The following is a 27,503-nucleotide window of genomic DNA, read 5'->3' as shown; positions in this document are numbered from 1 at the left end:
AAAGCAATGACGAGGACAGTATCGTCATCAAAATGAGCGAATGGAAGGCGATGACGGAAATCATCACAGAAGTCTTCCGCGAAATCCAAGGTATAGGTAACAGACTTTACCTCATGAGCAAAAAGGATGCCGACATCAAGAAAAGGAGGGACGCTATCAGTAAAAAAGCGATCAAGCTCCACTCGATGCTGGACGAGATGAGGCTCAAGAAGAACGCTAGGATAGTCACGGCCACCAGGATGACCACCCCTCCGGGGAGGAGCGAGGAGAAGGAAGGAAAAAGGAAGGAGATATCGCCCATCGAAGGGAAAGGAGACACCAAGAGAAAGAGACCAACGACCGTGGAGGCCTCCTACGCAGGAGCCTGTGCCGGCAACAGCTCGGCAAAAGCGACTACGGACCGCACGGACAGCGATGTAAGGGAAGACTGGATCCCTGTCCGCGGAAGGAGAGGAAAAAGAACGGACACCCCGGCGGTGGACAGGAAGGCGAACGCAGGAAGGGCGGCATTGGACAAGCCAAAGAGGCCGGAGGGACCGAAGAGGGTACGTAACAATCCCGAAGCCATCCTCGTCAAAGTAGGACAAGACAAGGAGTGGATCCAGGTCTACAAAGATTTGATGGAGGCAAGGGAGACCCTAAAAGAGAGCAGCGGAATTAGAAGGACCAGAACAGGAGACATTCTGATCGAGCTGAAAGCAGGTAGCAACGCCAAAAAGACCGCGGCGGATATGAACACGGCGCTACGAGGCAAGGTGAGAGCACTACCAATGCGCGACAAGACCTCCGTGGAGATCAGGGATATAGACCCGCTCGTAAGCAAGGAAGAACTAGCCAAGGAGCTAGTAATGCAACTAGGCATAAGCGACATCACCGAGGTTGAAGTAAAAACCCTAAGAATGGCGCCGTGGGGCACCCAATCGGCAATAGTGACGATACCGAAAGCCTATCTGGCCAAAGAGGGGGCGAGTCGGAAGATCAGAACCGGCTTGACGATAGCCTCGATAAAGGCACTACCCAATGTGGTAAAGTGCTTCAGGTGCCACACGTTCGGGCATATCGCAAACAAATGCACGGCGATAAGCCCTGGAAAGGAGATTTGCAGGAAGTGTGCAGCCAAAGACCACACGATAGCTGCCTGTGTCAACGCACCCTGCTGCTCCATCTGCAGCAAGGAGAAAGGAGTGAATCTTGACCACGTAACCGGATCCCTGGCTTGTCCAGAATATAGAAGGCTGTTGAAAACGAAAAAATGAGGATATTGCAGATAAACCTCAACAGATGCAAGCTGGCACAGGACATGATGCACCAATGCGCGATCGAACTTAGGCCGGATATAATAATAATATCCGAGCCGAACAGGCAGCTATCGCACTGGTTTAATGACACCAAAGGAGACGCCTCGATATGGGTCACACTCCTCAATGGCAAACCTCCTGATGAAACAACAGAGGTCAAGAACGACGGGATAGTGGGCGTCCGCGTCGGCGACGTCTTCTGCTTCAGCGGATACTGTTCGCCCAACATAAATAAACTAGCATACTCCAAGAACATAGACACGCTGTCAACTATGACGAAGAACGTTGCTAGAAGACACGACAAGGTCGTCGTGGCCGGAGACTTCAACGCAAAGTCAACCTGTTGGGGAGGATCGACCACAGACAAGAGAGGGAGAGTCTTAATGGAGGCATTAAGCGGCCAACGGGTGTTTCCAGTGAGGCTCAAGGAAAAGTACACCTTCTTCATGAACGGGAAGACGAGTTTCCCCGACATAATAAGTGTGTCTAACAAGGTCAGCGAGACACACGCCGGAAGCGCGGTCTTGGACAAATACTCGGCCTCGGACCATCTGTACGTGCTCCACAGGTTTAAGGCGAGGAAGACTCGGACCGTATCGAAGTTCTACAGGTACGTGACCAAGGACATGTCGCCGGAGGAGTTCCTGAGCAGATTCGACGACGCACTGAAGAAGGAGGACCTCAACGCGGCTACCGGAGCGGATGGGGCCAAGTTCTTGCAAAAGAGCATCGAAGGTACGTGCGAAGGGATGCTAAGGAAGGCGAACTGTGCGGCGAGCCGCAAGTACGCGAACTACTGGTGGAACCCGATGATCGCGGAACTTAGAGCGCAGACGCACAAAGCGCTCAGGAAGGTGACGAGAGAAAGGAAGAAAAATGCCGGCAACACCGAGCCCCTCGTCAACGCCTACAAGGAGATCCGAAGGCAATTAAAAAAGGAGATCGCCCGCAGCAAAAAAACTGCTTGGGTAGGATACTGCAAGATACTGGAGAGCGACCCATGGGGCAAACCCTATCGCACGGTCATGAAGAGATGTAAAAGCAAGGGACCAACCAACGACATGCCGATCGACATGGTGAAGGCAGTCCTACAGAGGCTATTCACCATGGGACACGGACCCTCCCATTACGAAGGCCGCGAAGAGGCAGAGACCGAAGAAGAAGGAGACATCAGCCTTAGCGTCGCCATCGGTGAAGACGATGTCGTCGATGCCGCCGGAAGAATGAACACCAAGAAGGCTGCAGGAGTCGATGGCGTGCCGGGCGAGATCGCGAAGCTGATAGCGAGTCGCAGGAGCGAGCTCGTGACAAGGGCGTTCAACGGCATCACCAAATCAGGAAGGATCCCAGACTGCTGGAAGACGGCCAGAGTAATACTGCTAAGGAAACCGGGAAAGGATCCCAGTCTCCCTAACGCGTACCGGCCGATAAGCATACTCCCAACCATGAGCAAGATCTGGGAAAAATGCTTTAAGAAGATCATCGAGAGATGCATCGGAATGGACCCGTTCCATCGGAGGCAATATGGCTTCAGAAAGAAGAGGAGTACGGTAGATGCCATCACGCAGGTGATGAAGTTTGCCAACATCTGCAAACAGAAGAAGGTAATATGCGTGATGATCGCCCTGGACATTAGCAATGCCTTCAATTCGCTCAGCTGCATATACGAGGAATTTGACAGGAGGAAGCTGCCATGGAAGGTCAAAAGGCTAATCGGCAGTTACCTATCTGGAAGGAAGATCATCGTGAGCAACCAGCACGACACGGTGGAGCACGAGGTGGCGGCGAGAGTTCCGCAGGGATCCATCCTCGGACCATTCCTGTGGAACTTGTTATACGACCGGTTGCTCGAGAGACTCGACAACATGCCAACGGTCAGAGCAACCGCCTTTCGCAGACGACCTGGCCATCACGTGTTCCGTCGGGAGGAACGAAGAGGCCTCCGCCAAGGTCAACACGATGCTAAGGATCGCCAACGATTGGTGCACGAGTGTCGGGCTCACACTGGCGAGAGAAAAGACGGAAGTCATGCTCATCACAAGGTTGCGAGTGCCGAGAGTGGTGAAACTCAGGTTGGGCTCTTCGGACATCGAAACGGTCGATCGCATCAAGTATCTCGGAGTCATCATCGACACCAGTCGGAGGTTCGGTGCGCATATCGAGATGGTGTGTAATAGAGCCGACAAGTTAATAGCAGCCCTCAGGGGAATAGTACCCAACATCAACGAACCGCCCAGCTTGGCTCGTAGGCTCTACTACAATGTGTGGGACTCCATCGTAACTTACGGAGCACCGGTGTGGGCTAGAGCAGCGAATACCGATAAGAACAGGAAAAAGCTGAAACGAGCACAACGAACGGCCCTGTGCATAACAACGACGGCATACCGTACCGTCTCCCACGCGGCACTTTGCGTGTTGACCGGGAATCTCCCGATTTACATAAAGATAAAGATGCTCGGAGAGACCTACGAGAGGAACAAGGTCCATGAGTCCAGGATTGGCGCGGATGACGGCTGCAAGCTGAAGGAGGAACTGGAGGCGATTCGCAAGAAGGCCCAAGAGGAGTGGCAGAAGGAATGGAACAGCTACAAAAAGGAGAATGTCACAAAGAAATTAATACCGAGTGCGCTGCTATTTACCAAAAAGAAGATGGACATCGATCACCACACCATGCAGCTTCTAACCGGGCATGGGAGCTTCGGTGTCTATAGGAAGAGGATTGGCAAGGACAGCGACAGCAACTGTCTCGACTGTGGAGACCCTAACGACGATGCAGAGCACGCCCTCTTCGCGTGCCCGAAGTGAAAGGACAGAAGGATCGAGCTGGAGAACGCTCTTGGCGAGAAGATAGGCGTGGACAATCTGATCGCCACGGTGACCGCCAAGAACGAGAGCTGGAATAAATTCAGGCAATTCTGCAAGACCGTCATGTGTCACAGGAGGGTGACAGCGAGGGCCTGGGAAGAGGCAAGGAGGAGAACGAGTGAAACAACAACTACGCGGAGCAATGAAGGCAAGAATACAAAAGAACGAAAAACCGCAGAAGGAGATCAGCCCAGTATCCTGAACTGGCTGAGAAGATGACATGAGCAGTAACTGCCCGAAGAGGTAGATACAACGGGGCGCGAAAGGACAACCCTGATGACTGCCGACAGGTTTTACCGGGGTTGTCTGCCCTCAAAGCGGAGGAAGAAGGAGGAGGGGTTTTTAGTGGGTATGGCAACGACATCCGACCGACTCCCACATAACCCAGTGACGCGGGTTACGGGGCATGCGTAATAGCATTTTCCCCTCCTCACGCAAAAAAAAAAAGAGTGATGTAGCCATCGCAAAGTTCATGGGCATCACCACCAGCACGTCATACTAAAGAGAGGAACAGAGTCCTACGACCGTACACGGAACGCCCTGCACCGTACCGAGAGGTATCCATGACCATATCGAAGACATCGCACAACATCTGCAAGGATAGGACAACAATCGGCTGACGCTTTACCACGTTAAGATCTATAATGTTATCTCTGGTAAGGGGGTATTGTAGCGGCACTCGACAACAAATACCGCTACTCGACACTAACTAAGCAACCAACTCTAGGTTTCGAACGTTCGGGACCCGGGTTCGATTCCCGGCGCCCGTGATCCTATTTTTCTTCCACGCATCAAAATGGAAGAATAATTAGCATTAGCCCAGCAGCGACATCTACAGCCGGCAATTACTACTATCACGGACAACATATACCACCTCTACAATACTAATTAAGAATAATATTAAAATAACCATTGATGTTGATGATGACCTCTATAATTCCACCTTAATCATTTCAGAAACTTTAAAAATTACTAATTGCTTCAAATGATAAGCTTCTACCTTACGTATATGCTGTATAAATTTAGACGAGTATAATAGTGTATATATGAACATTACGAATATGGAACATGTAAGTGATATTACAAAAAGACAAGATATTACAAAAAAAATATAAATATTTATTAGGCTTATATACAGCTAATATTTAATAGGTTTATATACAACATATTTGTACACAATTTTTTAGTTTCATATTGTATTGGACGGTATCATTGCAGTCTTTTACTTTTGAATGGCGGGTGCAGACTGACTGCCCGATTTGGAATCTCGTATAGAAGCACTACGTCTTCGCTTTAGTTCTTCTTGATGTCTATTCTTAGCTTCCTTTTGCCGTTGTGCTAACAGCTTCGCATATTCTGCTGCTTGTTGCTTGCGAGCCAAGCAACGCTTCGTCTTTAGAGCCAGTCTATGCCTCTTTCTCTATATAAACATATTTTTATTTTACTATAAACTCCATACTTTTGGAAAATTTTAACTGAAACAAAACAACAATATAAATATAGATACATATATGTACAAACCTGGAGTGTAAGTGGGGTAATAAGACGTTGAATTTTAGGGGCTTTCGACCGCTGTGGTTTGCCCTCTTTTTGAATTGGTCGTTTCACAACGAATCGACGGACATCATCTTCCTTCGATAAGTTAAATAGTTTGCGAATTTTGCTCGCTCTCTTGGGTCCTAAACGGCGTGGGACTTCCTTGTCAGTTAAATCCGGGATATCCTGTAAGAATTTAATCAACTTATACATTAAATGCTTCTTAGCATTAAAAATGTTCTTTAACACGTTCACGTGGGCGTTGCAATTTGTATTTCTCGCCGTGGGGCAGCACTCGTATGGATTATTATTTGAAGGCCACATGCAATTCATAGATAGCTGTTATACGAGTGTGCCCTTGGTTGAAGAAAAAAACTTTGGCAGAAAAAAACATTTATTTGTGGTACTGTAAAAATAAACAAAAAATGTTTACCGCCACAAACGATACAAAAACAAAAACGGGGCCACATTGTGAGTTTTGAAAATCGTAGCAGAGTTAAATTTTTTAAATGGATTGACAAAAGACCAGTTTATATGTTTACTACTTCCAAGAATCACATGTGTACAATTATTCAAGGAAAAAATGATGAAGTAAAGTCTGATATTTTTTTATAACGATGCAAAAAGGGGTGATGACTTATCCTATCAAATGACATCGTACTGTAGTTATTTACGGAAAACCGTTAAATGGTACAAAAAAATTATTATACAATTAATATGAAGGACTTGACTCATAATTCCGTGGTACATATATCAATGATAATGTAATAAAGATATTAATATTTTGCAATTTAGAGAAAAAATTATTGTTCATCTTTGACCAATAATCACCACATTGCAGAAATGGCTATTGAAAAGCAAATACCTTCACAAAATGTTCACATTTTCTCCATTCACATAAAGGATCTGTAAGAAAGTCAAGAAAAAGAAGTAAGGAACGTTATAAATGCTTATATAAAAAAAATTAGAGATTATGCCATGAAAAAAAACTAAAAAAATTACGATATACTGCAATCATTGTGAGAGCCAGCCAGCACTTTGTTTCAAGTGCGTTTAAAAATTGCAAATAGAAATAAATAAACAATTAAGGTAAGGTAATTATAATATTGAATTGCTGTGTTTACTATCGAATTTTTGTTTTGTATGTTTATAATATTGAGATGAAATAAAATAAATCCTACTTCTTTTTCATTTAATAGACGTCAAATTTCCATTTAAATTTTCAAATATTTCAAATGGCGATTTTTTCTAGTTACTAAACGAACTACATTTTTGATGGTACGCACCATCTGATAGAACATTCAAGTGTGAGTCAAGTGTGAGTCAAGTGTACGCTGCCTGATGCGAGACTCAAGCGCGAGCCACCGGTGATACGCGCCGGCGTGAACGTGTTAATAACTTAACTCACTGATCATTACATCCACAGATATGTTGACTTTTAGTGTATCGCTTGTACACTGAGAAAAAGTGTAAATTACATAACACAGTCTCCCAAATCAAAACACGATAGTTAATCTTCCATGTTTACGATAGTATCATAAGATAATAAGACAATTCTAAGATACACCCTGAAACATGGATAATAGATAGAAAGTACAGTCAAATTAATACCTTTTCTCCTTTTTTGACAATGACGAGAGCGAGTACTGAAAGGTTGGAATCGACTATGCATCCACGGACAGATTTACGTTTACGCTCACCATCACGTCTAGGTCTGTAGCATGAATGTCCTTTTGAGAGCAATAAACGTACGCGCCCTAGTTACAGGAATTTTTAAAAAATTAAAATCAAACGAAATTAGAATAAAAAATGCTTGTGTTACCATTAGTCAGAACGCCCTGTTTCATAGGAAATCCTTGTTTATCATTGCCGCCGGAGATACGAACGACATATCCCTTCCATTCGTTACCGAGAGCATCAGCCTCTACTTCTGCGCCCATACGCTTTTCATAAAAAATTCTCAGCTTATGTTCATCGGAGATTTCAAACAGTTTTTGACATCCTGTTGCAGGATACGATACGTTCAACTAAAAAACACAAATATTATACAGCATATGCAAAGATTTATCAGCTTTTGCCAGTTTATTTAATGTACGTAATCAAACAAAAATGTTATATATACATAGCCATATAAAGCTTTATTAAAAAGTTAAAACAAAAATTCAAAATACAAGGGGACTAGTAAGAAACTCGTTATCACTATGCTATAAAATAACAGTAGATACAGCACCTTGTAATAAGGCTTCAATTGATTTATACTTATGAAGCATTTTTTGCTTGATAATAGCCATAAAATATATTCACAAAGGTTGGCTGTTTATACTTGTAGAGTGAAATATAGGTTAAACGTCTAAGACATTTTAATGAGGTTATGCTTACTTTCGTAGTATAATAATGAAAATTGTAAATCTTAATGCTCTATATGAAGAAAATTTAGCCTCTTGCCTTATGATTTAAGTTCCAATAGTGTGTGCCATAAACAACAAGATCAGTCACATGTCAAACCAATTTATGATTTGGCTGAGTGTTCGTGTCTTTTTGTAAATGCATGTGTACAGGCACAATTAATTTTACTTTGCAGGATGTTTGATAAATAAATACTACCAACTGATCATTGAACAAGTAAGATTTATTATCTTGAAGTCAATAATAAATCTAATAAATCAATAACATTTTTATTACAATTTCTAAAAAAACATATTTTAAATTATGAACGTCTTGAAAAAATTTACAAAAATTTAATAATCTTCAATCGTGTGATATCTTTCAAAGCGTATTGGTACATGTAATGCAACTTTACATCTTTTGCACTCTCACGTTGTTTCACTACGTTTTTTATGTTTTGTGCATGCTTTACAAGCTCTTGGTGGCTTTGATTTCGATGGTGTTGGATCTATATGCTTGGGAAAATGACCCCAATGTTTTCCATGCAGTCTCTTTGGTAAATCTCCATTCGATAATCGTCCTTTTCGTATATATTCTGGTAATGGTACATTTTTTTAGTAATGATTGGGCTATTTCAATTCTATATTCAGCATAAGTCTGTTTTTTGTGAGTATTTATTTTGTTGAATAAAATGTACGAGTTAAACAGAGCAATATCAAAGCGGTAAAAGAAAACTTTTCGGTATCCTTTCATACATTTCCTCATCACAGGGAAGCATGCTAGCATTCGGTCTTGCCGGTCAATTCCTATCATTCTGCTATTTTGTGTTTTGAAGAAAGAATATAAATGTCTCGTATATCCTTCCATTTTAATGCCATTATTCCATTGCAGCTTCTCATTATATATTCACCCTTTTTTAATTTTACTTTATAAAAATCTTTTGGCATATTATTTCTGTTCCAGTGCACTGTTCCAACAACATTAGTTTTATTGTTAATTAAAGTTTTAAACAGTTTTGGAGAACAATTGTTTAAATATAAAGTATGTCCTTTATGTAATATTGACTGTGATAGCTCTTTGACAACACTTTCAAATGCACTGTTACCAGAATTTATTTTATCACTACCAGTGTATATTTTAAGGTCATAGCAATAACCTGATTTTGACTCACATAATTTATAAAATTTTATACCAAATCTTACCCCTTCTGATGGATTAAATTGTTTATAGGATAAGCGTCCCTTATATTTCATCAATGATTCATTGATAGTAATGTTCTCTTGCATTGTATATACTTCTTTAAATCTTTGATTCAAAAAGTTTATCACAGGTTTTATTTTACATAATTTATCTGTATTGTTAGCCAAATTGTTATCTGCAAAATGCAAACATTTAGTTATTTGCAGAAATCTTTTGAACGGCATTGTTTTTCAGAAAATTGGAGTTTTTATAACTGCTTTCTTAGACCAATTCATTTGAATTGTTGGTTTTTTAACTTCAGCCATTATTATACATAGTGCAAAATATATTTTGATTTCACCACAGTCTATAGGAAACCAAGTTTTATCTATTTTTAGTCTTTTATTTTCATTGTTCATTATTTGGTTTGCGTATCGATTCGTCTCCATGACAATATTTTCCCAAAATATATTATCAAATATTATATTAAAAAAGTCTAATTCTTTTTTGTTTTCACCTAACTGACTCAAAATTGCCACTTTTATGCCAGGAATTTCTGTATAATTCCAGATTTTTGGATCATTAGTTTCTTCTTTCCAAATCCATAGCTCTGATTGTTGATGATTACTGTGGTCTTCATCGTCGGTATCATCTTCAATAATCAGTCGCTTACAACGTTTTCGTACAGGAAGTGAAATATCACTACTGTCACTATCATTATTTAAAATATCTATCAAATCACTTTTTGCAATGTTAGCTGAATTTACAATGTTCCCAACAACGCTTAATATTCTTTTTGAAGTCATTTTTGAGAATAAATTTCTAATATTTTTCAAGAAAATATATTTGCATATCCGAATGCGGCCAAGAAAATTAGTAAGTATTTGTCGCGTGTAGCCCCAAGAACGTACCACGTCTTTCACACGTATTATTTACTTTTGGTCCGAATGACTTACCATGTCTCTCACACGTGTTATTTATATTTGGCCCGATCGACGTACCATATCTCTCGCACGATATTGTAGGATAAGGGGTTAAGTATTCTACATTTGGATATGACTTGCTTCATGCTACTTATGCCGAAGATAAATGAAATAAGTCTTATTTTAACATTGGTTAGGTATACAGATAAACGAATGTTTCATAAATTATATATATCTAAAATTACTTATAGCATTTCAATATATAAATTTTTATAGTAACTGTTTGTAATATTTGTTAGATTTTGAAATTATTATTGGATACGTACCTTCATTGTGAGAAGTATCAAGCAATGCAGCGAGCTATAAACAGAAAGACCGTATATCGCACAAGCGGACACTGAATGCGTAGTAGAGTGCGTGCACCGGATATCCGGTTTAAGTCCAATGAAATTTTAAAGCGAAAATAGCAATAAACAAACTCCTTATAAATCTGTAAACAAATCATATTGATACTTATGTTTTCATAGAAATTATAGCTTAAATTTTTAGTAGTAAATTAATTCATCAACGAATTACATTTCTCTGACAAACAGATGTGAAGAAAATTAATAACATTTCTTTCAAATATTTCAAATCACTAATGTATATGTACATATTTTATTATATAGAAAATATATAAACGCAAGAAGAAACATTATTGTTTCTTTATCTTTAAAAGATAAGTAAATATTGAAACATATTCTATCAACAGTATTATTTATACTGTTGTCTATTAGAAAGAACTAGTTTTTAGTTCTGGGATAGCTCTTTGGAAATATTAGAATTTTTGCTTAAATACATGAGTAAATAACATTATCATAATAGGTTGATCATACCTTATACGATATATGAATAATGGATAAATAAATCTAGACTAGAATCGCGTTTTACGAGTAATAAGGTGGTTTACACTATAACAATAACTGTCATTTTGTAGAAAGAGACGAAAGCAGGAGGGGGGCAGCGTTCTGAAATGCCGACTTGCGGGCGTGTGTGACATTTTGATGTAGAGTGTCTTTGATGATTTTCGTCATGTATTGATTTAATACATAGATATTTCCGAAAAAAGTTAAGTTTAGTCGATCTTTTCAGAGGAAAACAAATAACAATGAGCTATTTGAATTTAATGTAAAACATTGAATATATTAATTTTTTGTAGGAAGATGGATGTCGCAGTGATAGAAGTCCTTCAACAAGCGGGTAGTCAGGATCCCACTATTTTGAAACCAGCTGAACAAACTCTAAAACAATGGGAAACTGAAAGGGGATTCTACACTGCGTTATATGTAAGTTGCATGAATAAATGTAAAATAAATTTGATTAGATTGTAAGGAGGTAAAAATTTATTCCTGATCATTTTTATTTTAACTAGCATATATAAGCATATACTATTTGCTTATGTACGTAAGATTATTTTAGGTTATTTATTTTCATTACTAACGAAAGTCTAATTATTATATTGTGAGTAAAATATTAATAATTATTTCAGAATGTGTTTTCTAATCATTCCTTGAGTATCAATATTAGATGGATGGCTATTTTATGTTTCAAAAATGGTGTTGATAAATATTGGAGAAAAAATGCTCCAAAGTAAGTATTCTTTAACGCAATCAAATTTGGCTAATAGTATTAACATCTTAATGTAAATTAATTAATAAATAACATGCATTATTACTACAGTGGAATTGCAGATGACGAAAAGGAATTTCTTAGACAACGTTTAATAGTAAACTTTGAAGAACCTGTAAATCAGTTAGCTATCCAATTGGCAGCTCTCATTGCTAAAATTGCAAGGTAATTGATATTGATTAAATAATTTGCGTTTATTTTTCTCTCTGATTCATAAAATAAGTTAAACGAAATAATGTTGTGCAGATATGATTGGCCTAGAGAATGGCGGTCATTAATTCCAACCTTATTGGATGTTATAAGAGGACAAAATCCTTTGGCCCAGCATCGGGCACTGTTAATATTACATCATGTTGTTAAGTGTTTAGCCTCTAAACGTTTAGTTCCTGACAGACGACTCTTCCAAGAATTAACCAGTAGTGTGTTCAGTTTTATTCTGAATGTGTGGAATACTTACACAGAATCTTTTCTTATAATGGCATCAAATGGGGCAGACACAAATCAGATACAGGAAGCTTTGGAAAAAGCGTTACTTCTATTGAGAATTCTTAGAACACTTATTGTAAATGGGTTTAATAAACCTTCAGAATCCCATGATGCTATGTCATTCTTGGAAATTGTTTTTGAACGTGCAAGAACTTGTCTTGAATGTCGTTAGTATATTTCTCCTCTGATACTACCCTTAATATCAGTTATATATTTGTCTCTCTTAATAATGATTTTTATATAATTCTAGGAAAGACATTAATTTCAAGAGGTATACAGATGGAAGTATGCGATAAATTTATAATTCATTTAACTAAAGTATTAATAGGAGTATTAGAAATGCATCCATTTTGCTATGTAGAACTAATACCAACATCATTAGAATTTTCTGTTTTTTATTGTTTCACTGAAGCTGGTCAAGCCCTAGCTTTTGAAAGATTTGTTATACAGTGTTTAAATTTAATGAAAGGCATTTTATTATCTACATACTATAAACCAGCTAAAGTTCTCAAAGGTATATATGATGGATAATGGTATTTTGTAAATTTATGGGTGTGATTTATTAAGCTTGAAAATTTGTTAATACAGATACGAAAAATCCTTTAACGTTGAGAGCAAATCAATTGAGACAAGAATTTTTCACACCTGAAACATTAGCAGAAATTTGTTCAAGGCTGGTAACACATTATTTTCTTTTAACACCTGCTGAATTGGAATTATGGGATACAGATCCAGAAAGTTTTGGTAAATATTTGTATACATACATACATATATATATATATTATGTATATATATAAACATTGTACGTACATATATATATGTATGTAGAATGTTTTATATTTCTTATTTATACTGTTTTCAGTTGTCGATGATGGCGGTGAATCATGGAAATATAGCTTAAGGGTAAATATTTTATAGCCAACTATTTACAAATATTTATAAATGTATTATAATTGTAAAATTATACATTTTTATTTACTTTATAATTAATATTTTATTTTCTTTAGCCTTGTACGGAGTGTCTGTTTGTAGTAATTTTCCATCATTTTGGAGAAGTTCTTGTACCAGTTTTAGTTGAATTAATGCAAAGACATCATCAACCAGTTGACCCGAATAATTTGCATGCTATTCTAGTAAAAGATGCAGTATATAATGCAGTTGGTTTGGCTGCATTTGATTTATACGATGAGGTAAGAACAAAATATCACAAAAAAATCAGTGTAAATAGTCAGTCATCCAGTTTATCACGCTTCTATTTACTAGGTAAATTTTGATCAATGGTTTTCAACTACCTTAAAAGAAGAGTTGAAAATTCGAAGTAACAATTATAGAATTATTAGAAGACGAGTATGTTGGCTTATTGGGCGCTGGACAAGTAAGTAAAGTGCAGCTTTTTAAACAAGTAAGATTTATTATGTAATAATCTTGTATTGTAATAAAATTGCAGCTGTTAAGTTAAGTACAGAGTTAAGACCAGAATTATACAAACTTATGGTTGAAGTTTTGAGTCCTGAAGAAGATCTGGGTGTTCGCTTAGCAGCAAGCGATGCTTTAAAACTTGCGATAGATGATTTTCAATTTAATCCGGAAGAATTCTCGCCATATTTAGAACCAGCATTCTCTTTATTATTTTCGCTCCTAAAAGAAGTAAAAGAATGTGATACCAAGGTATGTATGTATATACTGTTATATGTTACTTTTAAAATATTGTTGTAGTTCGCAAAAACATATTTTAAATAATTTTCAGATGTATGTGTTATACGTGTTATCATTTATGATTGAACGTGCTGGTAGTGAAATAAACCCACTTGTTGGAGCCCTCAGTTCATATTTGCCAGCACTTTGGCAAGAATGTGAAGAACATAATATGCTAAGATGTGCTATAATTTCAACACTTGTACATCTGGAAAAGGTACATATTTTTTATATTGTTTAATGAATTAAACTATATTAATATAAATCAAATTATTAATTTTGATATTGATAAATCAAATATATAACTCAATGATTTTATTAAAAATTTTAAATAATAGATAATATTTGAATTATTTTTTAGGCTTTAGGTTCTGAAAGCGTCCTTATAGAACCACTAGTAGTAGGTGTTATTGCATTAAGTTGTGACGTCAATCAAAATTGTCACGTTTATTTGTTAGAAGATGGCTTGCGATTATGGTTAGCTTTACTGCAAAATGCAGCTGCGCCAACATTGGCTATAATGGAACTGGCTAAAAATTTGCCTGCTGTATTAGGTTAGTAAATAATTCTATTTGACTATGATTCTTATAAACATGCAGAAAACTTGATAATCTTTATATTTTTCAGAAAAATCATTTGAACATTTAAAATTATGTTTGTATATAGTTCAAGCATATGTAATATTAAGTCCCCAAGAATTTTTAAGTCAAAGAGGAGCGATTATAATCGAAACACTTAGGTCACTTTTAGGAGATTTGAACTCGGAAGGAGTTGTAATGATAATGACAGTGTTTGAACTATGTTTATGTGCTTCACCTCGGCAAGGTGCAGAACTTATTAAACCTGTTTTAATAACTATATTTGAGTGAGTATCGTTGCTTCAGTATGTTATAACAAGTTATGCACATTAATATTTATTTAAATTTTGATAGAAATATGTATAAGGAAGAAGAAGTTACGATGACGATGACTATGTATTTATCTATCGTGGCAAGAGTTTTATGGTTTTACAAAGATATTTTTATACAGGTATTAACATTTCATATATTGTATTTATGTATTTGTCAATTTGTTAATATAATTTGTGTAAGCATTAAAATAATCATTTAGGTAATAAGCGAATTAACCAGAAAAATGGGTGGGAACGAAGTTAGAGAAGAAGTTGTATTGGGAGAAATAATACGTATATGGGTTAATCGAATGCCATATATTCCTCTACTAGAAAGACGTAAATTATTAGCTCTTGCACTTTGTTCACTTCTTGGACCTGATAGTCCTCCCTGCGTTCTTCATTATTTTCCACTAATAATATCTAATATCGTCGGAACTCTCAATGACATCACTAAACTTGACGACATAAAATGCGAAAATATTGGATATGCCATTGAGTACGTAGAAATTATTCGTACAATACATATAATTGCAATAAAAATCATACTGTTATAAAAGTTAGCATTTTTACTTATTTTAGATCTTTGTCAATTAGTGCGCAGTCTAGTCCATCTCAGCATGACGATGAAGAATATGGAAATAAACACGAACAGCGAAAAAGAAGACTTGATTTTAGTGATCCTTTGCCTAGTATATCTTTGAAAGATACATTACAAAATCAGGTAAAGAGATAGTTCACTTTTAGTTACAATTATGTACCTATTGTATGTTAGAAACCTCAATTATGTATTTGTTATATATTAAAAATCTTTGTTTTTATTTCAGTTACTTACTTTACGCAGATTAATTGGAGATAACCAGTTCAATCAATTGATGTTAACCCTTCACCCAGAAATTGATAAAGAACTTAAACTTTACGTATCTTTATGAAAAAGGAGAAAGTCTAATTGAAAGAGAAGAAAAACAAAATATTATGTTAAACGCCACATTACGTGTAAAAAAAAGCTTTACGGCGCTCTATTATAAAACGGCACTATTTTATTGTATTATATTAGCTGTTTCACTGTACTAATAATGTTGATAATAAAAGACTTGACATTTCAAAATTCTATCTTATTCATTTGTTTAAAGTATATATATAAGTTCTAATAATTGAAGTGTTCCCGCAGTAAGGTAATGCTATACTTAAATTATATTTATTACAAAGGAAAGAAAGACTTTCATATACAAATAGTTATTTGATTTTGAGCTGGTTTACTCAAATTATTACAAATACTATAATTTAAGTAGTATAATTATAGCAATTGATTGTGAAGAATTATATTCTAATAATCCAATAATCTGCAGTTAAGGATATAATAGTACTATAATCATATTTATTCTATTCCAAAAATTATTAAATTTCGTAATATATATAAGAATGAATATTTAAGTAGAAATAGGCATTTTTAATTCATAATTTTTCCCGCTTCTTGGTAGTTATGATTAAGAGCAATCTAGCGTTGCTGCTGCAAATTACAAACAGCTGTCGTCTATGTCAAATCGTAGCTGGGGGTTTGCCCATTTCCAGTTTCAAATAGTTCTCTGTTCTCACTAAATTGAGGCAAGGTGAGTACTCTAAAACAAATTACATTCATTATTACCCTTAAAATAACTAATTTTCAAGTTTTGTGCAAAAGAATGTTTGAATCAGAATCTTTATTCAATACACGGATGTACTCTAGATAATATTCGATTGGTCGGTGTACTTGTTTGACATATTCATTGATTTTATCCGTTTTTTTGTACATTCAATAAACAATTCAATAAACACATGTATAATGATATTGCGACTTCATAAATTACAAAATAGGTTTAAAGCGAAAACAAATGTTAAGTAGACGCCATGTTCATTTTTGGTTACTTACAGTAACATCTGTGATTGATGGCGTGGTATCATTGTTATTATCGTTTTAAATTTCGGTGAAATATTTAAATTGCAGACAATACACAAAACACGTAAGATTAAATTGTAAAAAATTATATACAAGTCTATGTATTTTTTTGATTACAACAAAAACATTGACAATGTTACTGGTTCTATAAAATAGTTTTCACGCTGAATATCTAATAACAAGATATGTACATATGTAAGTAAGTACATTATACATATAGAAATATACTTTCTAGTCGCTAATAACTGATTAATTATGAATGACTTAATATTTGTTGATGATCGTAGTATACGATGCGCATTCAAAGTATATACAGAGTGTTTCAGTAATAATGTACAATCGGCATGAAGGCGATTCCACATGAAAAATGAATTAAAAATATAGATTAAAATTTGTTCATATAGTGTTTCCTTTTCGATAAAATCAAATTTGGAGATTTGGTTCGTATATGTGATTTGGCTAATTCATGACTGAGTACAAATAGGCAATCAGCAGGACATTATCCTGTATGCATAGATAAGTAAAAAATGTAGAATAAAATGTCGTCGTAAAGGTTTCGTTTTCAAGAAAATAGAGTTTGTATGTGCTTAGTTAAGAATTTATCTGACACTTGATAAATTTTCAAATTCCATTTTCTCGGAAACGAAACGTTACGTGAGCAAAACTAGTTCTTCGAATGCTTCGAATCTTTTTTTCACGTAGAATCTTTCCCTTGCCGATTGTACTATGATTACTAGGACACCCTGTAGCTCTCGCTCTTGGAATCTTCATTGGGCAAAAACAGATGTCATTCATTTCATTCTTTTTATGTAAAATCTTTATATTTTTTAACACTAACTTTTTTTAACATTAGTATCCTACTTCTAAAATCAGTATAAGGAGGCTATTTATCAAAATAGCAAAATAAAATAGCAAAATAGCAATAAAATGTCATTAGTAAAAAAAAAAAAGAAAACTATGATACGTTGGCATGAATATTCGTATATATGAATTGAAAATTTGCTATCTATTATTTTTGTACAATTTTAGATCTTTCGATGGAATTAATTATAGATACGTACAGGTTTATCTTTGTTAGCATAGATTCTGATAAACGATAAATTGTTATAAGTGACATAACATAGGTTTGTTTTTTAATCTGTATACATATTTATTGTTTACTTAGTAAAGCGACAATCTCAAGAGATAAAATAAATACATATATCGTAGATAGGTTAGTTTTTTCTTTATAATTAATTTCTTTATAACCTTGCAAAGAAATTAATTATAAAATGAATATCGTGTCCTAACAACATCTATAATGATACCATATTCATGATAGAATGATAAAGCTATATGGTTGATACAATTGTAAACAAATCAATTGCATAATAAGAAAATGATATTCAATTTTTTTAAATAAAATTCATGATCGCGGAGCTATATTTTTAACAAAATAGAAAAATGTTATTTGAACATAAAGAATTAACAGAAAATTGCAGAGATATTTCACGTTTCGTTGCGATATCATTGTTTCCTTTTCCGTGTTTATTTTACGAACGTTAAAGAGAGTTCATAATGGAAAGCTGCTCTAGAAAAATGAAAGTAAAAGTTATTTCAATTTTGGTAGATTAATATTGTCTCCTGCTGAACCGGCATATATTTTTAGAACTATTTTCAAGAGACCCGCGTGGGGGTGGTTTGTATAGCGGATGCATACTCAGTATAGGGGGCGTACAAAGCGACAGAATGTTATCGAATGATAGCAGTACCATGACTTAATCGTATTTCTCTTATGATTCTTCGCTGACCAAATGTTTGAGATTTACGAAATTTTAACATTTAATTTTCTCACTTATAGATGACACTTTTATTTTACTTTTTACCGAAGTTATAATTATTGTTCTTATATTAAGGTAATAGTAATTCGAAGAATGAGTTCATGATAAATATCATGATAAATATTCATTTGGGACTGCGATAAAAATATTTCGTATCGCTTCTTTGCCCTTTCTTTGCCAGTGAGAGTCATGAGTTTTCAAACAAATATACTTTCTCGCGCCTCTTTCGTTGCATGTAACACCGTGGCCTTTTCATGTAAAATCCTTTGAATCCCCGAGGTGCTAGTGCTGGTCCTAACGAAGAACACCAATATTGCGTATTGCATTATAGACATACCAGAAAAATTAATTGAAATTAAATAGGTATTAGATAGTGTTTTTCTCATGGATTTGTATATAACTATTCCGTTTTCGTCTATTTCATATTAAAATATATTCTTTTACCAAATATTATCAATCTGAAAAACTAACAAAAATGGACTTATCACATTTTTTCCTGTGGTTTTTATTTGGAATATATTTTTAGCAATAGAAATGCTCAAGCTTGTTCACTGAGTATCAAAAATCTTGTTAGTATTTGTTTACTTCTCATTGATTATATATAGTTACATTAATCACTGTAATAGATTAGCGATAATTGAAATTATAGATTCAGTTTTATCATTTTTGGAAACAATTGGTTAGTTAAAAAAATTGTAGCAAAATGTTTTAAATTATTTCTTATAAAAGAAGTGTAAATATCAAAGTATGATCTAGCATAGTATTTGATAACGAAAAATAGGAACGAGTTGTAAAATAAAAATTTCGCTATATTATAAAAACGGAAGAAAACGGCAATGTTTCTAACTAAAGATCGATTTTTTCGCATTTTCATAATTTTTCGTTATAATTGGAATTGAACATTTTGTAGTGCATTTCTTTTTTTCGCGACATTGTGAGTAGGAGGAAAGGCAAAACTAGTGTTGTAGATATATAATGTGATGGCGCGAAGTTTCGAGTCAATAGCCTGTTTATAAAAAGATTTCAAAAATTGTAAACCATAAGAATTGTAATAAGATATTATTGTTTTTTGGAAAGCAAAAACGTCAAATTCTCATATCGAAGTAAACGTTGAATTGTATTTTACAATATGCCATTTTTCTATAATAAATTTTTTCTGTCTACCTAAATAATAAAAGCTTTCAACATCAACTTCTTACACGTTTTTCGAAATCTGATTCTGAGGTATCCCATACACAGCAGGAGATTCACGTTGATTTACATCACTTATATAGTTGAGGCAAAAACAGAAAGGAAGAAAATATAGTAAATATGGGCAAATATATGTTGGCAAGATATTATACCTCGACGAATGTTCAAACTGGATCAATAAGAAACAGCGCAAAATCTAACAAAAACTTGTAAGCTACGTGTATTTTCTGCTCGATAAAATCATTCTAAGTAGAGGCTCGTATTCAATTAGTTGACTTGTTGTTTCTGTTGCATAGTTTCGACATATGTTATGCCGTATAACCTTTATTAATAATCTTCAAAGTTAACCAAAGTTGAAATTCCCATCAGACAAATATGGGAAATTCGTACAAAATGATGATTCGTACAAATTATACTTATGATTCTAGGTCTAACTTTTTAGTTTATGTAACAAATTGTGTAAATAAAATTATATTTGTTAAGTGTCTTCACAATGAACATAAAGTAACAAAGATAACTAAAAAATGTAGAATAAAATGTCGTTGTAAAGGTTTCGTAAAGTAAAATTCAAAAGTTTAAATATAGCGCTCAAATTAACGGCAAATTAAATCTCTTCTTTTCTTGATTTTAGCTCTTTGGCTGGATAAGCTGTATATATTATACAATATTAACCCCGGATCTAAACTAAAAACGAAAATATTGAAAATCATCCAGTATTTTGGATTCACAGGCAGTGTAGTTGTCATATGTCCAATATGTTTATTAAACACATCTTACACACTATATACTATCTTCATCTAAGTGGCTTAGTCTATATTTTTCGTGATAATATATGTAAGTTATTTCCATTATCATCATGTTTGTTTTAGTTTCTTTATTCATCAATTTTCGTCTTTCAACTATTATTGCCAAAAGATTAAACGATTTTTAATGAACAATGGTTCGGAATACAATACTTCACATAGTGTTTTTATTCTGTATAATCCCAAGACTTACAAACAGAATTTCCTGCTTAAACCTAAATGTTAATACGGGACTGATTGGCAATGATTTTAAAAATACAATGTAAATAGATACTGTTAATATGTTTATTCGTGTAACTTACCTACCTTACCTATGCAATCTTCAATGTTACTTTCCTATTTTGCTTATTTCACAAAGGGTCAAACCTAACCTAATCTAATTTTTATCCAGTATTACTCTATTAATTCCACAGAAACATCGTTTTTTGTTTTCTACCTATTATTTCCAATGTCTTTCTACTTTGTTTGTTTTACAAGCAATCAAACATAACCTAATCTAATTTATACCTAACATTACTATGCGTGGAATTAATGAATCGAGTCAAAATGAACACTATTCTTCGCTTCGTTTCCACGACCCTCAGCGCCACTTTTCTTTGCTGCCTTCGCAAGCGACAAAAATGCGTGGCTGATCCCGTAAGGGGTTGCGATTAGACGGTGCATGGGCGTAAGTCTAGCGACACGCAGCTGCTTGCAGAAAAAGCTGTAGAAAGAAAAAAAGCGTGTGCACTTGGAACTCATTGGAAGTCCAGGAAAACCCACGGAGATGAGAAAACAGGTTGAAGGAAGGAACGAAAAGGGAATAAGGGAAAGTGTAGTGAATACAAAAGCTTGAGATAATTACGACAAAGTGGAAATAGGAATCGCAAACGAGACAAGTAGTGGGGATACGATGTAGCGAATGTTGAACAGAGATATTCATGTAATTTTTGTGCATGTGACAAGAATAGACAATGCGCGTGGAAAGGGAAGGCATGAGAGTGAGGGTAGAGGGAGTTGGCAAGCGTAAGCGTGAAAGAGTGGGGGAAGTAGAAAGAGATGGAGAATGCGATATACTCTACCATGTTGGTTTGAGAGAGACAGATTGATTTTGGTCGCTGGGTATCGATCGTCGCGTTGAAAACTACCCCTCGAGTCGGAGGCGCAGTGTGCAAAACCGACTACGTACGAGTCGGTGGTGCTCGTGGTGATCGCGGTCCACGCGGATCTCTACGCTTTAGGCTCCTAGAGTTTTCACTTGCGTGTTCATCGCGATTTCCTCAGTTGTGGACTATCCACGGCACAGATCATCAACGGTTTTAAAAGTGCCGTAAGGACGTGTATAAGGTGAGATGTCTGCTCTATCGTTGTATTTGCATCTGTTAAGAATCTTTCAGAAGTTCGATCTATCGTTAGTCCGTGTATTATACTCGATATACGTTGCTTCTTTGGTCCGAGTGTCTTTTATTTGTAGAAAGGAAACAAATTATTCTGGAATGTTTAGAGTTTAGAGCAATCGCCAGTCGTTTGGTTTTCTTGATGCTCTTTGCACGAATTTTGGCTCATTGGTCATTTTCTGACCAATTTTGCTTGCGGATAGTTAAGAACATATTTTATTGCTTTCTTCGTGTTTTCAACATTATCACGATGGTTAACTTCCAGATTGCGAATGACCTCTGTAGCTCAAATCTCAGAAAACTGAAGTTCCCTTCATTCGATTTCAAATATATAGTATTAACTTTTCGTATTTTAATTTTAATTTTACTTTTGTTGTATTTTAATCTTAGTATTAATTGCTCATATTTTAATTTTAATATTAATTATTATTTCGGAACACATTGTATGACATAACTTTACTTATAAGGTAGAGGATACTAAAAGAGACATATTTTTGACATATTTTTACATATCTTGAAAGATGAGAAAAATGCTAGATTTTAGCTAAATGAATAGAATTTTGGGTGTTTTTAACACTGTCACAAATAAAGGTGAACATAGAGCGGAGACCAGCGCTGTCATGTCAGCACGGGGTCAATTGGAAGGGAATTTAGTTCTATGTAACATCAGTGTACACTTGTATTATTCTTGATGTTAACTGTTAGCAGTCATTATTAGCCCGTTATTAAATGCATAGGTGAATTCTTTTCCCTCCAATGCAACCTTTGCCCTTATTCGTCTGACACTTGTTCTGTTCTCCTCGAAGAAGCGCGCGGCTTATTAAGAGGGACGCCACTCGTTAATTCCTCTTTATGAACGTGACACTCTATTTTTGGAGTCACGGAGTTGCTCCATGACGGAAAGGCCTTATAAGAATCTTGCTAGGACTAAAATGTATGATGTAATTTTTTATGAAAATTTGCGTCAGGATTAGCGATGAGCCTGAACACACTGCGAGTAGCACATTCATCGATTAGATTCGAACTCTGTATAAGTGTATTAGGTTATATAGAAAGTTGATAGCATTTCTATTATATGAATTTCTATAGAATAGTGGAACGTTCGAACAAATATTGTTTTTAGTTGGATAGTTTTTGGTTAACGAGAATTAAAGAGAAATGTCGAAAATTTGTTAATGAAACAGCTTTCTTTTTTGAAGTGAGACAACGTTGAGATTTGTATATCCAAGAAGTGTTGAATCGTAGCTAGCATGTTCACCTCTCATTTGTCTCATTCAACAAATATGGCAGTGTCTCGTTATTGTTTATCATGGTCTTTATAAATCTTATTCAAAAGAAATAGATGAAAAATGAAATACACCAGAAGGCTATAGAAGTTATATGATGAGATTTATTAGTCAAGACGAATAATTTTTTATGCCGACACTCATTGGTAAAGCTACAGATTGTAAAAGGATTAATTCTAGATAAATTTTTTTTAACATTCAGTATGAACTTTTGGTACAATCTGGTATTAATTGTCTAATTAAACAGATAATAGACCTTTCAGATTTACTTATGTTTTCGAAAGTGTCCTAGTACTTATGAATTTATATTTAGTTTCAATTTTATATCGTGTAAGTTTATTTCTGTGATCATTATATTTCTAAATTGTTCCTTTGTTCCATTTCCTCCAAATAGTTTCTCCAAAATAGTAATTGTTTTGTAAAATGATGAATATATTATGATACAGTTATTATTATATTTTCATATCCATGCAAATATATGCAATATTGGAAAGTATACATTACAAGTATGTTCAAACATTGATCAATGAGGTTCGAACACTCCACATCTTGAAAGAAACTACTTTCAACTAGACTCGAACCTAAACGCATCAGATTCGCATCTTCTACAAGTACTTTAGCAAATAAAAATAATAGAGTAGTCCCAAGTAGAATCGATCGAACTGATCGAATAAATTCGATACTATACGATCGCCTTTCCGGAAACTCTCCAATCGCTTAAAGTCATTTTTTAAATACTTACAAGTGCAAAATGTTCAAATAAAATTTATACGAATTCCATATATCATCTACAATTCTATAGATTTTTTCTTTTTTTAGAAAAATTCAACAAGATGATAATGTCTTTCTGATTCTTGTAATTCGATTGCTGATATTGAACTATTCGTTTCGAGTACTCGTTCCAGAGTTCGAAGCCAGCTTGTAAGGATTAAATATTTGGCAAGTAGAATTAATGAAATGTTGTATGTTACAAGTATTATTCGAATTCTATGAAATTATTTATAGGATTTATAAGTTACATATGTATATATAATATTGAATTTGATGCTATCACTAGTGTACAGTCAGTTTCATCCATGAATTTTTATTTTATTATTTCAAACTTGCTTTCATCTCAGCAAAAAGAAAAGATTTCTTTATTTTTTTAGAAGATGTTTATCTTAAGATAATAATATTCTTTTTGTATTTTGTTCACACTTGAGATATTTTTTAACATCAGAAGAATACAATTAAGTTGAAAATGATTAAAATGCAATAGGATTGTTTAGAATTTTCACTTGAAAAAAATTCGTGAATATTTCTCAAACGTTACTAAACATATATGCAAAAAGCCAATGCAGAAAGTGTTCCAATTTCTTGAAAAAAAAAATCTCAAAAAATATCTGAAACGAGGTAGGTATTCTAAAACAGAATACCCTCGTTTAAATATTTTCGTAATTTCTTAATCATTTCTGATGAAATATTTTCGTCACACTGACTCTGTATACGCGTGTGTGAAATATTGGAAAGGATTAACATGTACATGTGTGTCGGCATTTATTACATCAGAAGTAAGTCAGGATGCTGGAAAACGTGGTCGATCGATAACATTGAAAATCATCCGTCCGTGGATGGCCGGATCTGGCGAGCAACCAACCAACTAGTCATAAATTCAAACCCTTCCTCTCTTCGTTTTTCGAAAATTTGCTGCGATCGTTTCGCGACACACGCATCGATTATCCTTTTTTCTCTTTTTTCTGCTTGCAGGCTTCCTGCTTATTTCTGTCTAGAGAGAGAATAAAAGTATCATCATCACCACCATGGCGTTCGCAGGCTTAAAAAAACAGATTAACAAAGCAAATCAGGTGAGTGTATAACTTTATTTAATATTTGTTTATATCGCATTTCTCATGGTACAATCAAAAAGGGGGCTGATTTTATGTGAAAAAATAAATCAGGAGTAGACAATAAAATTTATTTATATTCCACCTCATTTTTGATAAAACTGAATTTGAAAGTTTGCTTAATAACGTAAATTTGTTTATTTATCGTCTGGGTACGAGTAAATATAACCAGCAAGAGGTTATTCCACGTGGAAAAATAAATGAAAAATATAGAATACATATAATATTTTCGAATCTAAGGCTTTGTTTTCAAGAAAATAGAGTTTTAACATGTTTAATTAACTTGAATATGAATTTAATTTTTGTTAACCACTTTATTATAACATTCTATATCTCATTGTACTATAATCAGCAGTCATGATCGGTTTGAATGTTGAAATTTTTATTACGTTTCGCGATTCCTCATCGGTGACCTTTTATCAACGAGAATTTTATTACAACCGTAATTTTCATGAAACGAACAGGAATACTTTATAATTTAATAACGTAGTAAAATACTGTGGAATGAAAAATTGAACGTAAAATTTAATATATTCAAATATTAAACAGAACTCTATGTTACAATGTTACAAATTAGACAATTTTTCGATTCAAAAAGAATTTCAAGTCTTTAGCACAGGTTCCCAATTTTGTACAACACTGAACACGCAATGGAGTCAGTTGAACATATTATCATAATTAGCAGTTTTGTTTTAATACGCGGACCACCAGTGACCGATTCAGAATCAGAGTTGATCACTTTTTATTTGGAAAAGAAATAATAGACGAAAAGATCAAGTATTTGAGATCAAGTATCACTAAATAAAATAATAAGAAAGTTTATTTGAAAATAAAACCATTTGCAAATAAATTCCAAAATCGTATTTGAAATGATTTATTTATGAATTTGAATTATTTCTAAATAATTTATTTACCAAATATTTGATTGTTTCAAATAATAATAAGAGATAAAGGATAACGAATAATTGTTTTTCGTGTAGAAGGGATGTTAATTACTTTATATGCTGATATTTAACACTGTCCTTTGAAAATCATTTCGTGATCCACACTTTTGGAATCTATGGAATAGCATGTTACTTATGTGTCGGTGTTCAATGTCTCTTGTAATGTAATTACGGTATGCTATGAATATGAGAGGTGAAGTCGCGTTATCCTCGCCTACGCACGGTTAACTGACCGAGATTCGTGGAGTTTTTTGAGGCCAGATTTTCAAGCTTACTTCGTCACCGGGGAATCACCGCTGTCCCTTTGTAGTCGCACGTATATCGCTGACTTTTACTAGGTCACGCTGCGATTTCAATTGCATTTCACCGTTTGATAAATCATTATTATGCACGTATTATGATTTCGAAGACATTGCATATTTCGGTATTACAATGACAAAGAGGCGAGTAGAATATTTCTTTTTGTTAAACTGGGGTTTGGATATCTATCTAATATATATTTTTTTATTTCAATTTATAATTAATACATATAAACATACATACGTAAATGAATGGAATTCCTTTCTTTCTCTTTGCTAAATTGAGATTTTAAAATTAAATTTTTTTTAAATCTAGAGATTTTAATATATTCCTTTATTGTATTTTTTATATTCAGTTCTTGAAGTATAATTTTTGGTGGTAAGGTATACATTAAACATATTTTCGAATTATTGGATCATCACTTTCTCCTTTCCTTTACTGCTTTATAGTTTTGTAATAAGTCAGAGTGATATTCGTGAAATTATATGGATTGGAAATTATACGGATACAATGCAACAAAGTTTCATCTTATATAATTATCGAACGAAATGTAAATTGATCGTAATGCGGTAACTAACGACACGGATAGATTTTAAAATGCACTATTGAGGTTTCAAATGCAGGTTCAAATGCTATTTTCACTTTAATTCTCGATAATATTTTACAAAGTACTTTTAACAATTTGTTCCACTGGAACATATCGTTATTTATGAAAACTGTCCATAGAAGCATTAGTTATAATATGTAAACATTAGAAAAAGAGAAAGTTTACGCAATTTTTAGTTAATAAATAACATCATACAACTACGTTAACAACATTTACAATTGTTATAATTAATACAATTAATAAAAGAATTTTTAACTATCTTCTTTTTGAAAAATTTCAAAACATAATAATCTTTTAAATTTAATTTTTATTTATATTCGTTGTAACTTCAAATATTCAATTTTTGCTTAAATAATATTATGTTAGTTATTTATATAATAATACTATATTTTATATGTTTACCATAATGTAATAAATTATTATTATAAAGTTT

At 34.4% G+C, this 27,503-nt stretch overlaps 3 protein-coding genes and 1 long non-coding RNA gene across 15 annotated transcripts in view; 2 read left to right on the top strand and 2 right to left on the bottom strand.

Annotated features, from left to right (window-relative positions):
• Positions 1–5,261: 5,261 nt before the first annotated feature.
• On the bottom strand, positions 5,262–10,654 carry LOC100649524 (40S ribosomal protein S6). The gene is made up of 5 exons (XM_048410589.1): positions 10,513–10,654; positions 7,522–7,726; positions 7,311–7,456; positions 5,685–5,885; positions 5,262–5,583 (listed from the first exon to the last, which is right to left on the bottom strand). The coding sequence occupies exons 1-5, from the start codon at positions 10,516–10,518 to the stop codon at positions 5,386–5,388; spliced, it is 756 nt and encodes a 251-aa protein (XP_048266546.1). The 5' UTR covers positions 10,519–10,654; the 3' UTR covers positions 5,262–5,385.
• Positions 10,655–11,143: 489 nt separating this feature from the next.
• LOC100652132 (importin-11) lies at positions 11,144–16,032 on the top strand. 3 transcript variants are annotated; one of them, XM_048410579.1, is made up of 18 exons: positions 11,144–11,293; positions 11,385–11,511; positions 11,715–11,815; positions 11,906–12,019; positions 12,101–12,507; positions 12,591–12,854; positions 12,929–13,084; positions 13,203–13,243; positions 13,348–13,530; positions 13,604–13,715; positions 13,788–14,008; positions 14,088–14,252; positions 14,397–14,589; positions 14,663–14,900; positions 14,968–15,064; positions 15,146–15,423; positions 15,522–15,648; positions 15,752–16,032. In XM_048410579.1, exons 2-18 carry the CDS (start codon positions 11,389–11,391, stop codon positions 15,854–15,856), a joined length of 2,925 nt encoding a protein of 974 aa, XP_048266536.1. In that variant the 5' UTR covers positions 11,144–11,293; positions 11,385–11,388; the 3' UTR covers positions 15,857–16,032. The 3 variants fall into 3 exon arrangements, with proteins under 3 accessions (XP_048266536.1, XP_048266535.1, XP_048266537.1); XM_048410578.1 differs by having other exon boundaries at positions 15,507–15,648; XM_048410580.1 differs by lacking the exon at positions 11,144–11,293 and having other exon boundaries at positions 11,917–12,019; positions 15,507–15,648.
• A 381-nt stretch (positions 16,033–16,413) lies between these two features.
• LOC100644028 (endophilin-A) overlaps positions 16,414–27,503 on the top strand; it is a 30,244-nt gene continuing 19,154 nt past the window's right edge. For 4 of the 10 annotated variants that reach the window (XM_048410586.1, XM_048410585.1, XM_048410584.1 and 1 more), the window contains exons 1-2: positions 21,839–22,000; positions 25,083–25,180. In XM_048410586.1, coding sequence (XP_048266543.1) covers positions 25,136–25,180 — 45 coding nt within the window. In that variant the 5' untranslated portion in view covers positions 21,839–22,000; positions 25,083–25,135. Of the gene's footprint in view, positions 16,535–21,836; positions 22,001–25,082; positions 25,181–27,503 lie in introns of those variants that run through there. The other 6 variants (XM_048410582.1, XM_012313529.3, XM_012313528.3 and 3 more) reach the window with 5 other exon arrangements.
• LOC125386043 lies at positions 20,611–21,826 on the bottom strand. The gene is made up of 2 exons (XR_007225869.1): positions 21,736–21,826; positions 20,611–21,377 (listed from the first exon to the last, which is right to left on the bottom strand). It is a non-coding gene; the product is annotated as an uncharacterized LOC125386043 (long non-coding RNA).

The sequence above is a fragment of the Bombus terrestris genome, chromosome 11, assembly GCF_910591885.1.
Source record: "Bombus terrestris chromosome 11, iyBomTerr1.2, whole genome shotgun sequence".
Lineage (NCBI taxonomy): Eukaryota > Metazoa > Arthropoda > Insecta > Hymenoptera > Apidae > Bombus > Bombus terrestris.
The sequence above is the reverse complement of the archived record's forward strand: the minus strand, read 5'-3'. Positions and strand labels throughout refer to the sequence as shown.